The 17,851-nt window shown below is 38.7% G+C and overlaps 1 protein-coding gene across 4 annotated transcripts in view; it reads left to right on the forward strand.

Annotated features, from left to right (window-relative positions):
• The first annotated feature begins 1,060 nt into the window (after positions 1-1,060).
• Positions 1,061-17,851, forward strand: part of CMC1 (C-X9-C motif containing 1) — a 50,075-nt gene continuing 33,284 nt past the window's right edge. The window contains exons 1-3 of one of the 4 annotated variants that reach the window (XM_074575084.1): positions 1,109-1,174; positions 11,495-11,526; positions 12,804-12,896. In XM_074575084.1, coding sequence (XP_074431185.1) covers positions 12,854-12,896 — 43 coding nt within the window. In that variant the 5' untranslated portion in view covers positions 1,109-1,174; positions 11,495-11,526; positions 12,804-12,853. Of the gene's footprint in view, positions 1,175-11,075; positions 11,195-11,494; positions 11,527-12,803; positions 12,897-17,851 lie in introns of all 4 variants that reach the window. The other 3 variants (XM_074575085.1, XM_074575083.1, XR_012585527.1) reach the window with 3 other exon arrangements.

Raw genomic sequence — 17,851 nt, forward strand, 5'->3', positions numbered from 1 at the left:
AGGACATCGACAGAACATAAAATGGAGGTACTCGACAACCTTTATCACAGAATCACAGAATGGCAGGGGTTGGAAGGGACCTTTGGAGATCATCTAATCCAAGCCCCACAAATATGGGTAAAAAACGTAAGAGGTAGAAAAATGAAGTATGGAGTAAACCAACAGCCGCATTTTGCTAGGCTGACTACCATGCCAACAGGAATTTCTGTAACAGCATTTTGCCCGAATTTCTGGTGGGACACTGAATTTCCCAATTCCTCCATCACCTGAACATCTGTCACAGGAATGTGGTCCCAGAGACATACGGAGACAGGACAGAGGGCCTCTCACCCATACACTGGGAAGCCCTTTTTAAACAAACCAACTTATCAATAAAAATGGCCACCATTGTAATCACAGAATCACAGAACTGTAGGAGTTGGAAGGGACCTTTGGAGATCATCTAGACCAACCCCCCTGCCAGAGCAGGGTCACCTACAGCAGGTTGCACAGGAACGCGTCCAACCACGGTGGGTTTTGAATGTCTCCAGAGATGGAGACTCGACAACCTCTCTGGGCAGCTTGTTCCAGTGCTCTGAAGTCTTCCAAGTAAAGAAGTTTTTCCTTTCGTTCAGATGGAATTCCCTGAGTTCCAGTTTGTGTTCGTTGCCCCTTGTCCTGTCACCGGGCACCACTGAGATGTCTGGCCCCATCCTCTTGACACCTGCCCTTTAGATATTTATAAGCATTGGTGAGATCCCCTCTCAGTCTCCTCCAGGCTAAACAGACCCAGGTCTCTCAGCCTTTCCTCATAAGAGATGTGCTCCATTCCCCATTCCCTCGATTTTCTTCATAGCCCTCATGATTCTCACCTTCCCCTTCAAGCCCTTGCTCTGGGGCTTTGCAGCCCTCATGATTCTCACCTTCCCCTTCAAGCCCTTGCTGTGGAAGCCTCAGACACCCCAAGGGTGTCACCATCCTCGACCATAGGCGAGGACATCCCGCCTCGGAACCCTCTCAGGTCCCGCACTCCCCTCGGGGCCTGCACCCACACGCAAGTCTGCGCATGCGCCTTGGCCCCTTCCCGCCCGCTGCGGGTGCGCCTGCGCGGCGGGGGGCCGGGACTGCCTGCGCACATTGCGCAGCTGCCGAGGTAGCGCGGAGCCGCAGATGGAGCCTCCCCCCAGCACCGCAGGTAGGGGGGGGCCGCAGCGCGGCCCCTCTCTCCTTCTCTCCTATTACCTCCCCGTCGCCGCCTCAGCCCACCGCCGCCGCGCCAGGGCTTCCTGTGGGAAATCCCCGCCGCTTTCCGCTTTCCGCTTGCCCCCTCCCCCCGCCCCCCAGCACACGCCGGCGAGGAGAGCAGGCTGCGCCCCGCCGCCGGCAGGTGCCGAGAAGGGCCACCTTGAGGGGCTCGGCCCGCCCACCCCCGGCCCTCGCAGCGGGCTCCCGGGGGGGCTGTCACCGCTCTCCTTCCCGCTGCGGCCCTGAGCCCCAAGGGCAAGACGCGGGGCGGCGCCCGGCCTCGCCTCAGCGCCGGGGCAGGGCAGGGCTGGGCTGGGCTGGGCTTCACTGCTGCGGGGTGTCGGGGTGGCCGCGGGGCCTTGGCGCCCTCCGGCCTGCTGCAGCCTCCCTGCCTGTGTAATGTATGAGGTAAAATATCAAGGTTATGCGGCCCTTCGGGTTACCAAGGTCTTGTCCGACACAGTCACAGCCACCCAGAAGTGAATTTAAGGCTGTGTCCTTATGCTGGTGTAATATTCGCTCATCCGCCATGTTCCCGAGGCGGGTGCCTTTGGCTGGGTGTGTTGGTGTGAAAAGGCCGATCCTCCGGCACAACTCAGCAAGGCGTCGGTGCGCTTTGGCTGACACAGGGTATTGAGACACTTGTAGTTGATGGTGAACCGCTGCAGTTGTGACTCTGCACCGCAGTCCATGTGGCCTGTGGCCACCTTCTTCAAGAGCTGAAGGCTGCCAGCTAAGCACAAGCTCTCGATTTCTGATGGAAACTTGTCCTGGGCCTGGCTCTCCAGGTGCTCCAAACAAGGCACTTTTAGAGTCATCAAATTCTGTTTTGTTGATCATATCACCTAAGCACTGATGTGTTACGAAATTAAGAAAATGCTACGAAACCACAGCATTTCAGGTGGTGGTTGTTCATCTACAGTGTAATTTTGCTCCCAGTTGTCCCTTGGAAAAAGTCTAGTTATTACAGTAGCTCAATTCAAGCTGTTGTGCATTTAGCATATGTCTTGAAACACTGAAGTTCATCAGGGTCCTGCTTCCCTAATTATGTCTATAATGACATTATATGTCCCTGCTAATCTATGTTGCGGTTGTATGTTAGCTGTGGTAGGACTACTGAGGATGTACTTTGGGCACGTGCGATGCGACGCCAACACTGAGATTCATCTGCTGTGCAGTGGCATTGCTTACTGACACCTCTTTAAATCTGCTACCTTGTTATCCAGTATCTTTTGCTTGCTGCACAGCGCGCCCCCCCTGCCACCTCTGTCAGTCCCTGGCTGTAAGAGCTCTGTTGAAAACCTCAGAATGTGACCTAAAAGCAGAGATGCCTAAGTGAGGTTGTAGAGAAACTGGAACAATAGCTGCAAGAGGTGTGAGCTGCCCTGTTTATATCAGTAAGGTGTTAACCCTGGTGCAGTATTTTTTAATGTCGTCATTTTTAACTGCTTCTTGGCCCACATACAAGAAAAAAGAGGGAGAATCACAGTTTAGTTAATTGCTACCATGACTGATGCTTCGTTTTATGGTCACAAAAGACAAAAATATTCTCATGGCTTTGCCAGGTAGTAGGGACTGAATATCAAGGAGTCCTCTGAAGCTCAGAATGTAAAACCTATGAATTATGTCGTGATTTTTATGGGAGGAGTTTTTGACAAACACCATTTGGGAAGGAACTGTGGCTGTGTCATTAGGTGGTTGCATTCAGTAAATAAATAGGTAGATAAATCCGTTGTCAAAATTTATGTCACACTGTTTTGTTTTATGCTTCTTCAGAATCAATGTGCTGCAGCTCAGCATTGAAGTTGATTTTTGCATGCAGCACTTACAAAACTCTATAGGGTGCTGTTTTCAGTAGTAGAGGTCATGGGTGTGCACTTGGTTATAGCTGTCATTTTCAGATGATGATGTCTGGATCTCTAGTCAAAGTTTCACAAATGTGTAAAGAGAAAAGTTGGGTTATTGTCAGTAGCTTAGGTACACAATACAGGTTTTGGTACCTATCCTGGATGTTTTTTTGGGTCTTAAAAATAGAGGGGTTGAAGACTGATTTCATAAGTTTCCTAGGCTACTTAAAATATCTGTCTTTTATTGTCACGTGGAAATCTAGATTGTTAAATACAGCAGCAGTATATCAGTGAAGGAGAGAACTGGGTTTGCACAATGGTTGTGACTTGTTTCAAAGTGGCATAGGCAGTGAGACAGAGCTAGAAGAATATACTGCAAGGAATGAAATTATAGCTTCAAAAGATAGAAAGGAAAAATAATGGGAGATAAAGCAATGTTGATTTTAAAGGGTAAAAATATGCAAGTAAAAGGAAGGACAGTTTCATCTTTTAACTAAACTTCTTTTAGATAATATTTGTGATTAAAAACATAAGTTGCCACTGTCGAGAAGGGAGTTGAACGTGAATGACCTTTTTGATATTCCTAGTGTCTTTGACCTGTGTTGGCAACATGAAGGGAAAAACTGAAAGATCTATTTGAACTCTTCAATGACTTTATAGTATTGAGTGCTTTGAAAGGATTCTGTAGAGTTTAAGATCCAGAATAACATCTGCAATCCTTGTGTTAATATAACCAAAAGGCTTTCAACCTTCTCTTTTTTTTCAGAACACCTCATGCTCTGCAAGTTTTGAAACCACTGGTGTGTTTTGGTCATAACCATGATGTTAGTTTCTAAAGTCTTAATTCATTTGTATTATACTTAAATACATAGGTACAGAAATCAAAGGTAGGCATTGTTTTTTCTTGTCTTTTAATCCTTACTTTCCATTAAAATAAAAAAAAGAAAAAGCAGGAAGGATGGCATTTGGTCCTGTTACTTAAAAGCTTTGCTCTTCATTTGTGTGTGGTATTTGTTATTTGGAATGGAAGGTGTAAATTGTATCTTCAAAGGAGTGGCTAAGGAGCTAAATATTCAAGTCTCAAGGAGTTTGGGCAGGTTTTTTTTTTAATGAAACTTTTATTTGTGATTGTTTTTCTTTATGCCTTATCACACAATTCTGAAAGTTAGCAAAGAGGAGTAGGTAGTGCAGTAGCCACCAATTAACATTATTTGATATGGTGGGAAACCTTAGATGGTTAGCATCTCCTCTCATAATAATTGTGGGGTTTCACTGGTTGGTAGACTTTCCTGCCTCACTTCATCCAGATGCTGGATACTTTGCTCTTTTTATGTAGGTTTTACCTGTTGCTCATCTCTTGTTTCTGATGCAAATTATTGCATGGTTCTTGAGGTCACTGCTTAGCTCTATTTAGTGTGTTCTGTTTGGTTTATATACTTCAGATAGTTTGTGAATTTTGCAGGACTTTTCTCTATTTCTTACTCCAGGTGGAAGTAAGCAGTAAATTCTTGGACAACATCTACGGTTAGTTAGAAAGGGCATAGAAGAAATAGGGACTGTATGCTTGGGACCAGTTTCAGACAAGAGGTGCTCAAAAGTTTGGACTTCGCTTAATAAGTGTGGAACCCTGTCTGTAGGAATGCAGTCGTATCTGTGCCGTTACTATATTTTTGCTGTCACAGAAAAAAACCCAAAATGTGCATTTTGTTGCTGAAATACTGCTGCCATGGTATCTTTGTTTAAGTGACAAAAAGTTGTGTGGAGTACTTTACATCAGTTACCAAGTGAAGCATTCAGAAACTTTATGGTGGCAGAATTAAGGCAGGCTGTGCTATTTTGTCCTTGGCCAGTCCACGGCCCTGGTTGTTACTGTGTGTTCTGTACATTTTGCTGGAATCCTCATCTACAGTTGTCAGAAGGGATTTGAGGTGGGGTGGGGTGTTCCCTTTATAGGTAGCACACACCCTAAGTTTTCCTAGCTGGCAGGTCTGTCATACTTGAACAATAGTTCAGGCTAGGTGTTAATGAATCTGCATTATTTTCAGTAGTAAATATTAAGCCCTGATCTGTAATTAATTTTCGGGCCCTGTAACTGGCTTTGCTGTGTGATCAAGAGTGTAAAAGAATCTTCTTGTGTCAAAAATCTTCACAAGCAACTTCAGGCTTGGCTTTACTTATTACTCACTAGATGTATGAGCATTTGCAATCCACATGTAATTAACAAGTAAGTGTGCTTTGTCGGGTCTGCTTTTCCTTTTCTTTCTAGATATTACAGACTTGCTGTAATATAGCCGTTGTTCATTTTTAGCAAACAGCCTTGTCAGTATTCTCGTAATCCAGTACTGCCATATTGCAAGAACAAGAGCCCCAAAGCAAAACGTAAGATAACAAATTCAGCCGGTGAAAAAGGTGAAAATTGACTTTGAGGTGATGATAGAATGGTGAGAAGTTAAAGCTTTGGAAATTTTCCCTGGTGTTGTCATCCCTGTACTTCATCTTAATTTAAAATGATGTCAGTATTATCGTAGAAAGATCTCAAAATCTGTAACTTTTTAAATACAAATAAATCTATTCCTACACATTTAAAGAAAAAAAAAAAGATTGCTACGCAGAGAAGCATATCACATATGTTTCACTTGGATTATAACACTTCCATCACTTCATGTCCTTCTATACTTTAAAACCTTAGTAGAGAGCAAAGTACCTAAGACTCTAGTTTGTATGCAAACACGTATGTGCAAATGAAATTACCAAATTCAGTAGCATTTCACGTACGCATAAAGGTGTTTGGGCCTGGTCCATCATCAGTCAGTTTACACTAGATGTTTTTAACTGATAAAAGTCCATTACCTTTAAGAGGATCCTGAATGTTTTTGTGGGACCAAGGTTACAAAGCAGAATGCTGAAACTGTTTATCATTTTGTCCCCATGAACCTCTTGGCAGTAAGAGAGTAACCCCCTCACAGGCTACAGCACTGGGTACTTAAAGTATTAATTACATTAATACAGAAAGTTACAATTGTAGGAAAAAACCATAGATTTTGGAAACGTACATTTTTTTCTTTCCATGACTTTCATGGGTGTATCTCTAAATTAATTTGTTCAGATGTGTGACTTAGTGTTTTACAATAGAGGTTTTAAGTAGTTGATCATATGTTCAATTATACAGACTTTATTGATAATTATTTTTATGATCCACATGTGCAAATACATTCACATGGATTAACGTAAGATTGGTAACTTTTATTAAATACAAAATGGGTAAGCTAGGCAGAATATGAGACATGAAAATTTTGAGTTGAACGCATTCTTTTCCTGGAGTAGTAAGCTATAATTACCTTTGCCCGTTCAAAACACTGTTACAAGTACACTAAAATAAATCTGAAATGATTTTTGTAAAAATTGAACCTCTAGAGCCAATAGCCTGATTGATGAAAGGAATGTTTGCCAATAAGCATGCAATTAACACTGTGCTGCTACTTTTGTTATTAATAAAAGTGTGATTTTTCAGTGTAGTTTTATAATTAGCTCATAGGCAAGCGTTTTAAAACAAAACTTTGGGATGAAACAGAATATTTACAGCACAGAAATAATTTTTACCAACTGATACGAAAAATAACTGAATCCCCCAAATTAATGCACTTACATAACTTAGCTATAAACTTGTTATTCGTTCTCCAGCCCATCTTAACTTTAGGTGTTGTTTATACTATAGATATGCACATGGAAAAATGAGAGAATGGCTGGTAAACTTAAGTTTAGTAAGCTTATCACAGATGAAGGCAAGACCTTCCCTTCCAGAAAAAGAACTGTGTTACACTTCTTTAGAGTGGAGATTTTCTTTAAATGTGGTGTAAGTTAAAGAATGGGAATTCTGCATGTATGTTCTTGGTTTTCTTCCCTTTCACTGTAATAACTCTTATTATTTCTGCTGCTGAAGTTTTTCATTTGTACGTTTTCAAGTTCTATTTCTTAGCTTAAAAAAGAAAGGCATCTTAGAAATCCGTCCACTGACAACTGCATATCTTTGATAGCACCTGGTAGGAAAAAAAAAAAAAGTAAGGTGTATTTAAAAAAAAATAATAATCCCTTTTATGGCTCCATGTTTCTGAACCAAGGCCCCAAAATAATGAAAGTGATTGTTTTAAAATGTTTATATTTTGAAGAGTGTTTTATTTTTTTAACTTGGATTCTTGAACCTTGATTGAACTTTCTACAGCATTTTTGCTAGTAAATAACATAACTGATGTCTAAAAGTTGATGTAACTGGGACTTCAAGAAAAACATGGGATGTAACAGTTGCTAATGAAAATGTTAAAAACTTACTAAAACTTTCTCTGTTCTTCATGTATCCTGTGATTCTTACTGAAATAGCTATAGTGTTTAAAGTACTGCTTTGAACTGTTTTTTAAAAACGTGCATAGGTAAACAGAACCAAGAAAATCCAAATTACTGGTGGTATAATGAGAAATGCAGGTTTCAAAAACTATTACTGGAATCACTTGACTCGCCTTCTCTTGGATGCAGAAGGTATGAGGCTTCTGTAAATATCTGGGTAGACAAGTTTTCAATTTTTTTCCTCAGCTTTTCTGAGTAATCTATGTCCCTGCTACCTGAAGTCATGAGGGAGATGAAAGGAGAGCTGTAAACTACCAGGAGGACACAGTGGCAAGGGGGTGAATAAGTCAGTTACCAGCTGTGTTGAATGAAGAGGGGAGATGATAAGACTTTTCTCAGGACACTCTTCTAGAAAAAATTTTGTCTTGGTGTCCCCTTTTTGTAATAGTCTTCTAATTAATATGACAAGCCACTACAGTCCCTTTCGTGATTAGAACTGTAAAGCAGCTTTGTGTTTCATTCTCCTCTAGTCCTCTTAAAGGTCTTGTGCATACAGCACAGGTCTACACCGTGGTCCTCTCTTTCTCAAGGCTTTCCTGGATCCAGTGGTGAGAGGCAAGGAAGCCAGGAAAGTATTCATCATCTGTTTTCCCATCTTCCATATGGATTGAATTTGATGTGTATTCTGTGCTGTTCTAGTGGTTGTGACGCTGTTGTTCCTACTGATGCATTTATTTCATGGTTTTTTTTTTTGGCCATTTTTACAAAAATAATGAAAACTGTTAAACTGATTGGCTGTGGTCCTTGGCCTTCCATGGCAATAGCTTTTGCAGCTGAGGGTTTTGATCAACCACAGAAAACTATTACAATTGTAGTCTTGTGCCCTAGATATTGTATGCAACCAGAGAACCATTTCAAGCATTGAGATTTGCCAAAACCCACAGATTTTATTTGTAAAAAAAATGAAAGTCTTAAATGCATTCTTAATGTTTTGCTGAATAGTGATGTCTCCCAGTTTAGTAATCTCTTGCTCCTTCCTTTAATTCTTTACACTGAGCTGAGGTGGTACGGAAGACAATTTCTCTTTCATAGAGATACTCACTTTTGTGTAGTTTTCTCCCCTTCTGTCTTTTTTCTTTTTTTCCTGTCAAACGCAAGCTTATAACCTCTATACCCATTGTTTATCCTCTCCTCTGTTCCTAGTCCCCACGAGGAGCGGCAGCATTCTGGAACGCGCTCATCTCTTGTCTTTAGGAAACATTCAGCAGTTTCACCACACAGATTCCTTGCCTGTAGCCTTATTCACATTTTCAAGGAGCTAGTGACTTAGATGCTCTAACACCTGCAAGCCCGCATTCTGGCTTAACTTATGTGTATATTTTTACAAAATACTTAGTTTTTACTGTTAAATCTATATAGTCTGCTCTTTGTAACCTTTACTTAATTAGCTTCCATCCATTAGCGTTCATCCATCTGTCCCTTGTAATGTTTGATGATACTAGCAAATTTCAACAGAATGTAAGGTTAAGGTAAAGGTAGACTCTCAGAGTATTAAGTTGCTCTAACAAACATGGCTGAGGAAAAGCTGCTGCTAACATTTTTCTGGCCCCCTGGAAGCCTAGAGCTAGCATGGTCTTTTTGGTTCTCTTTGTGGCCAAAGCCATGATCGTCTCAAAACAGCCTACCCATAAGACCAGGTAAAGTGTGTGGAGGATGTGGGTAGGAACCAAAGGTATTGGCTTTCAAATGCAGAAGGCAAACTGTAGGAAAACATATATCTTGCTTGTCTGGGGATAATTTTATTAATGTTTTTAAGAGAAAATAAAACAGTAGTAGGTTTGTTGTAATGCAGATTCTTCTGAGGGACTAGTCTGCTGCAAATCTGGCATTAGAATAAGAATCATCTTTCTTAGTGCAGAATAGTGAACTTTCAAAAGGGAAAAACGTACTTATTATTCTAGAAACTGTAATATAGTTGAAAAAAGGCAAAAGGAATTGATGGTTTCACATCATGGCTGTCTCATGTTTTTTGATGAAGTCTTGCTTCTGAGGTGTTGTTTCTTTGAAAGTTCTTGCCATATATGTTACTGCAGAGCTGATTAGGTTGGATTGATGATGATCTCCTTGCAAGTACTTATATATTGGTATCAGAAATGCGTTACTCTGCATGTAAACATATCTTTCTACCTGATATCTGGTATTGTTAATATTTGTGCTTTATTTTTATTTAATATTTTGTGTAAATGCTAGGTATACCAACTTCAGTAAATGTGTTTTAAGATCCTTGAAGGAAAAATCACTGTAATTGTAATGCAATGGATAGTTTAGAATCAAGGGAAAATATTAAAATACTTAAGGCGTTACAATTGAAACTCATAAGTAGATACAGTACTGTCCAAACTGAACCACTGCATTTGAGCTATTTGGACAGGTGGTTGCACCCAGGTGCCTAAAACTGCCTCCTAGACATTATAAGATGATTTGAACTGCTTATGCTTTTCTTGATTTAAAAACTGATACTTACCCACAAACATTCTTTTAAAAACTGTAGATGAGATAATAAGTGTCTTTATTCCTTTTTCCTTTATACCATTGAATAATTACCTTTGAATTACTGTTGTAGCTCTCTTCTTGTTCTTTGTACTGGAGATTACCATGTGTCCTGATGTACCCTCTTCTTCCTGCATTTTCAGCATGTGCAGGTTTGACAACATGGGACTAAACTGAGGCAGTTTGCCTGGAGCGCAGCTCTGTCGTGGTTCTGGTTGAGCTGGTGTTAATACCAGTACAGCTACATCTTGCTATCAGTCTTACGCCCCTTTCCTTTTGAAATCAAACAGAAATTTAGGTGCTTAAGCTAAGCTAAGACCCAAAAATCCTTTTTGTCTGTTCCAGGATAACAGGGCCACCTTTTCTTTTTTTTTGGGGGGGGGTTTGTTCATTTTTTGGATGCCCTTGTCTTGTTTCCTTTCTAGCCTTCTGTTGTACTCCTGTTCTCATCTCCTCTTTGTCAGTAGTGTGTGTGTGATCCTTTCCTTGGAGCCCTGTGCTGCTGCTGCTGTTGTGGGAACTGGTTGCCTCTAGCCAGCTCTGCCAGCCGCCCTTCCCAGGCCCTAAATGCTTCCATGCTGTCTGCTACATTTCCATATATGCTAGGGTATAAAAGTTAAATGAAGTAACTGTTAGAACTCTGATAAGTAGATGTAGTTACTCCAAAGTGTAAACCAGTTTGAGAAGCACTTTTTTGCATGTATTTGAGTTAGCTTTTTGTCTTGAACTGGTCATTTGCTGTGTGGTTAAGTGCATAATAGCACTGATGTGATGGGGGTGAAGGAGGGCAACGGGGGACTATTAAAACTTCCCTTTTGCTGGCAGCTAGCAACCCACTTGCTTGTCTGTGTCCACATTCATTGATCAGTTTGGTTTCTGCCTACTCTAAGCATCAGTATAACTAACTAAATTTTTTTTTTAAGAAAGGGGGAAGCTTAGGCTATAATTTGAGCTGGTGGTACTCATGACAGTTAAGTCTTCCTTCTTGTCCTAGTGTCACTATCATGGGCCATTTGTGCAGTTATACAGTGAACTGGATCAGAGAATTTATTTAGCTGAAAAATTGCCTGGCAATAAATTTATTTACCTTTAAGCCAAATTAACTTCCCCTTTCAGTTCACCACAGGGCTGCAGAGCACATCTGTGTGGGCAGAGTGAAAAGAGCCTCCAAGGGATCAGGAGCGGCAGGACTGCTGCAGTGCCCGCTTGCTTTGACTGAAGTTAGTAGAGCTGAGGCACGTAGCTTGCTGGTGCTCTTTCCTGCCATGTCATTCAGCTGAACTGATTTGTCCTTTTTAAAAAATGTGGTTAAAAGTTTTATGATGTCTTTGTGTTGTCTGTAACATAATAGATGCTCGGTACAGTAATTGCAATGATATTCTGCAGGAAGTTAAAATGAAGGATATTAAATTGTAATTATTTCATCTCAGTCATGAAAATCAGAGCATAGAAGCAAATCTAAGTTGTGAGCTATTTGTGTTTGGTATTTTTCTTGTATTTAGAGAAGACTCTTTATTTTCTTTTCTTTACTGTAGAGATTCCAAGTAAGACATTTTTGAGAAGAAATGTAAGTCTTCAGTTCAGATTCTGTATATTGCTCATTGTAATCCTCTGTTTTGTTGCCAGATTCCCCCAGTAATATCCTTTCAACACTGTGTAACCTCATAGAATTAGTAAACTTTAAAAGATGACTTAAAAATGACCAGAGAAATGTTAGTGTCTGTTGCCTTTTGATCTAGAAGTAACTGAAGGTGCTCTGAAAAATAGTGTTTGAAAGCGGTATGTAACCTAAATTTTACTTCTTTCCTTAATTTCAATACATCATACTTTTAATTTCTTTCATTTCATCTAGATTTTTTTATTAGCAATTTTAAAATGAAATTGTTGTCACTCAAAATAACGGTGTATCTGACAGTACAGTTTTCATAATGTGAATAGCTGATGCTATATATCTGAAGCGCAATATCAACATCAAAGGGTGAATAATAGTGTGTTTGAGGAGGAAAACCAGATATTTGGTATAACTGTGTTGGACTATACAACGTTCTGAACAAATGTCCTTTAAAGGGTTTTTAACTCAGAAGCTAAGAAGTAAAAAGCTGTGCTTGATAAATTCTCATCCTTTTGTTTTGAAGAAAGTGGATTTGGAAATGCAGTATTTTTTTTCTAAATGGTCTGTGTTGTTTAACTGTTCAAAATCACTACCTGTACTCATAGTACTGAATTCTGTTTTGAGACAACTGAAAGCAAACTGCAACTGTACTTTTAAGCACAGAATTCAGGTAACAGCGTTTGTTCTTGTTAAGTTGAATTTCTCAATGGAAAAACTCCTAGCTCCTCAATTGAGAGGCTTCTGAGGTTTTTTTTTTTAAAGAACCTGAGGTCTTCCATGTAGCAATACACATTTCAGGTTGTGGTCTAATATCTGGCTTCTGACGGTGAGTAAAAAATCCAGTTTGTACAGATAACGTACATAGAAAAATACTAGTATCCTGAAATAAAAGTAATTCTCAGCCTTTGTGTGGTCTGTATGAAGACCTTCTATTTAGTAAGGGAGAAATTAGAATGTGCTGCCAGAACTTTCTCCTTTAGTTTTGGTTCATTGTGCACATTGAACAGAACAGAAATATTTAGGGTAATGCTCATATTTGTATATGAGCGATTTTACATCTTGGACTTTCCTGCCTTTTGATCTGTGTGGTCCTTCCATGGTACTTTGTGCTGCTAGCTTGTGACAGTTTTTGTATACTAGTGTATGTTATGTAAATAACACTGTGTTATTTCTGTAGACTGACTTTCTCTGACGTATAGATAAGAAAAAATTTTTTTCCCTATTTTTTGCAGAAAATTCTAAGCTGAGACATGTAGAAAAAGACGTTTTGATTCCACAAATAATGAGGGAGCGAGCCAAGGAGCTGTGTTCAGATAAAGTGCAAGGTAAGAGTCAAATATTCATTGGGAGATGAGATGTTTTCACTTTTGTGCCCTGAATATAATCCTTTTTTTTGAAGTCAAGTAGTCAGAGAATTAATATGTATGATCTGCATCTTATCTGTTCACAGTGAAGGCAGTAGTAAAGCATATAAATCTGATGTGTTGGCTTTGCTGCTTGGTGATGTGGACTGTCTTCCAAAATGACTTGTTCTCAAGGCCTGTGGAATTTAGTATGATCAATACAAAACTTCCCACATCTCAGTCTAGACTATGTGATGACAAAGCAACACAAGAGTTACTATATTCCTGTGCGTAATATTTGATACATATATTAATGGAATTGCCTTATGTGAGCCTTCAGTTAGGGCCTCCCTCATTATGATAAATTAATTTAAATATTCCCAACTAACTGCATCTGTTCCTTGCCCCAGTATTTTAATGATACATGCACATAAACACACATGTGTTACTAGACAGACGTTGAAATTGGATGATACAGTCCACTTTTGCATGTTTCCATTTTCTTTTGAAGAGTACTGGACAATAACTCTTTAAAGTTGGGTACCACCACTTCTTCTGACACCCAGCTATTCATATATTCCTGGAAGAAATCTGGAACTTTTTGAAGTACCAGAAAGATACAGCTACTTACACACAGGTTAGCTGAGAAAGTTGCTGTAAGAGGGATGTAAGAATTTTAAAAAAAAAAAAAAAAAAAAGGCCCCAGAATTATTCTATTCAAGTGGCTTGCGTTTAACAGAGGGCACTTGTCTCTTGTCATCTAGATCTTTGCTCTCTAAACTTTTTTGATTGTGCACCCATCAGTAAAAAATTTCTAAGCGTACTATCACAACATATGTCTATTTATAAATTATATACATGTACCACTGTACTAGTATATAATGTACATTATGAAACACAAAAATAGAAATTTAAAAAGGATGAGATAAAGATAAAATAAACAGTACTCTAGACTAATTTTTATGTTATTTCTGAAATGGTACAAACCCCTTTATGCTCTAAAAATATTACTATTAATAACAATATTTTTATTGAGAGCTATATGATTGAATATCTTCATTTTTTTTTTTAAATACTTTGTGATACAACAATTTGAAGGTCTGATTCTAACTTCAGGTTATTTCAATACCTGGTTTTAATGGGTGCCATAGCTGAAAAAGATACCTCACAAAGATGCATAGATCCCAATGGAAGAAGTGCATTGTTGCCTGCACTTACTAAATCGTGATATTAATTTTTCAATCCCATTCACCAATTATGCAAAGGTTTTGCTTGAAATTGGGCTAATAAATGATCATCTTTTCTGATGTCAATCAGTCATTCTTCCAAACTAATCAGATGTAGCACGTTTATATTTTTATGAAATAGGTTCAAAAACCACTGAAACTCTCATTTGGAAGACTTCTAAATAGGTTAGAAAATTCTGTCTCTTTAAAGTGTACAGACATGAGAGGTTTTTATAGGTGATGCACTCGCATTTCGTTCATCAACAAAAACAAAACAAAAATCACATAATCAGGGGAACATATCCAAACATCTGTTTTCAAAATGTGCTCTTCATAGCACGAGCCTCTTTTGAGAAGCGGTTACTTTCTCACTCATTGGTAAAACATCAGCTTCACTTTGAAGGGACATATTATGTGTGTTTATTTTTTTGGAAATACCTGCTAGATAGCAAACTACTCAGAGCCACCTGTCATCACCGGAAAGGTCAGCAACATTCAAACACTTGTCTTTTTGTAAAAGAAGAATGTGTAGTTTGACAACTCTTTTAAGCACTTTCCTGCAAGATAAGCAGCAAACCTCTGTGTGGTACAAGAGATTTTCATGGTCCCTCCTCATCTCATTGCAAAGTCTGGTAAAGATGCTGCTATTCGAAAGGCTTGTTTTTATAAAGTTAACCACGTTGATGTCAGCCTGTGCACTGTGCACTCCTGGCTCCACCTTCTTGGCTGCAATAGCTGCCTGTGAGTGATGGACTGAAGGAGTTCCACATGTGGTGCTATCTCTGTAACCTTGCCCTGGATTCCCTTTTTCATTCCAGTCAAAGCAGCTACTCCATCAGTGGTTACAACTGCACCGTTTTTCCATAAAACATTGGTTTTTATTAAAGAAGCCATTTCCTGTTGAGAGTATATCTTCTCCACTGCAGTTCTCCTTTAGGGGATCACGAAAAAAAAGTTCTTTGTGCATTTCATTATTGAGATGCAAATACTGAAACTAAGAGAAGTTAGAAACATCTGTACTTTGATCCAACTATATAGCAAAACTCCCACACTGTGTAACTTATTCTAATAATTGTTTCTTCAAATCTTCAGCAGTGTCTTCTATGCATCTTCCAACAGTATTTGCTGACAAAGGAGTGCATTTTAGTTTGTTGCCATATTGTTTTGCTTGTATTATTTCAGCAATTTTTACCATGGCAGGAAGAACAGTTGTTTCCCCAATGGTATGTGGCTTTTTGTCTTCCACTATTAATTAGGAAACTTCAAAGGAGGCTTCTAGACATTTATCACTAGGTTTAGGGTCAAGTCTAGTTAAAGTGGACCAGCATATTTTTGAGCAGCTGCTTTTAGTGGTTCCCCAAAAAACATAAAGGAGTAGTGTTATAACAATTTTGAGATGAGAAAGTGGTAAAAGAGTTGGAAATATCTGCCATAGGAAAGTGGCATCACATGACAGGTATTTCCAGCACTGCCAGAAGGACTTAATACATCTTTTTTTTTTCATTTGAATGATAGTTGAGTCAATTTTACTTTGAACTCTATACCTGTTGGGGAAAAAAATGAAGAGGAAAAGCAATTGCAGTACTGTGGGTCATTGAAAGAGGATATAAATTAAAAATAATTTGAGAACATACTATTTGTATAATTTTCTTTGGGGTAGACCAAAGGGATGTGTGTGTGTTTCTCCTCTGAACTTTCTCTGTGTAAGATGAGGACTTCCAGCATTTAATTTTCAGTGACAGCAGAAAATATTGGAGATTATTGAGATGTGAGTTGTGGACCATTACCTTACAGCTTCTCCATGCTTTTGCCTCTGTAAATTTTAAAGCAAAATGCTACCTTTTTTTTTTTTCTTGTGTTGTTAAGCAAAACTAGAATTTTTTTTCTTCATTCTCCTGAATAGAGTACAGTTGTGTATCTTCAGGAAAGTGAGGTTTGTAGATGCACCTGTCTCCCCTTCATTTCTGTCACCTGTAAGCCAGCATTGATCAAATTGTGTGGAAGTTAGAGGTGGAAACTGAATACTTCTGATGCAATTTTTATGATCAAACAGACAAGCAAAATCCACATTGGTATCTCTATTAAAAAAAAAAAAAGTGGTAGCATCAGTTCAGCTATTTGGTTGCACACCTTTTAATGTCGGTGAGGGGGGGAAGGGGGTGGAGAGACCAAACCATGGGAAATGAAGCTTAAGCAGTTTTGTGGAAAAGAGAATTTATTATCTCTTAAATCCATTGCAAAATTATTCCTGGAATAAATTTGTCTTGTTAGTATAGAGGGATAGGTGTTAATCAGAATAAATAGGCTATGGGTTTTATGCTGTAAACAATTATAAGCTATGAACATAAACTGTGTAATTAAGTAATCAAAACTGCTGCAATCCGGTTTGTGTGCTACAGAATGTACACATGTGCATGAAATTGTGCTGTTTACACTAAGTGGCATAGCTACTCATTTAACTTGCTTTCAGTGTAGGATTTTTCTGCTTTATGTTAATTTTGTTTGAATAACTCCTATTAATATACCTTTGTTTCGTTTTGCCTTTAGGAAATTGTGGTAAATGCATTGGTAATATAGGAAATAAAGCTATTCTACAAGTATGGGCCTTTACAATTTACTTGATCACACTTGGTTCATATGTGTCCCTATGGGGAGCCCCTATACATTCAATAGTGCTCTGCATGAGGATGGGGGTCCATCTGTATACAGTCCGTTACCTTAGCCTGCAGCTATACCACCTAGAGCTGTGTGCTTATCAGAGCTAATAATGCAAGTAATGACAGCCTGTCCAGCACGTGTTCAAGAGCCATCCAGGGAAAAGAAACCCCAAGGGTTAAAAAATAAATAAAAAATAAAGGTTTTGTTAACTCAAGAGGTGATCCTGTTACCCTAGCATGCTTAAATGGGTGACCCATTGCTGTGCTTTATTGTTGGCATACCAAAATAGCTTAGGGATGAAATAACCATGAAAATGTGTACATCTGATAATTTTTAAAAACAGTTAAGTATTGTCTCTAGTCCAATTTAATTTTACTTAGATTGTTTAAATTTACTTTGAACTTTTTTCGATTGTTCCAGTATAGTTCTTCTGTGCTGCATATTTCTCAAGAATTTAGTACATCTCAGTTGCAGAATAATTTCTGCGTGTTTAAGATTTTCAGGCATTTTTTCAGTGAAAACGGATATATTAGTTGCTTTGTTAAGAGGATAAATATGCTTTCTGCAAAACATTAGTCAATTTTCCATGACCATTATGTAAATATGCTTTATTGTGTTAATATTCATGCACTGTATTTGTGTGAAACTGTGGGCTATTATAGCAGTATCAAAAGTGTCGTAAAAAACAAGCAAATAAAAAAACCAAACAACATTGTCATACAGGAACTTTTTACTGTATTTGTACAAACTGCAGCATGAGTTCATCTGAAATAATATTAAAACCATGTATTTCTGTATCATTTTGTCCTTGGCATATAAAAATACGTGCTTGCAAACTGAAGTATTCAAAAGGAACATTTATTTGCCATTGTCTCATCCATTGCTTTTATGAAATAATTTCTTAAGCAAGCTGTTTTCTTTTAAAATGATCAAGTTTTTGTCTTTGATTTCCAGTTATAAAATTTTAAGTTGAGTAAACTTCTTTAAAGCAAAATCAGCAAATTTCAGGAACCTGAAGTTAGGATTTTTCATCAGAAGGTTTATCTTTAGCTT

Source organism: Larus michahellis, chromosome 2 (assembly GCF_964199755.1).
Source record: "Larus michahellis chromosome 2, bLarMic1.1, whole genome shotgun sequence".
Taxonomy (NCBI): Eukaryota; Metazoa; Chordata; class Aves; order Charadriiformes; family Laridae; genus Larus; species Larus michahellis.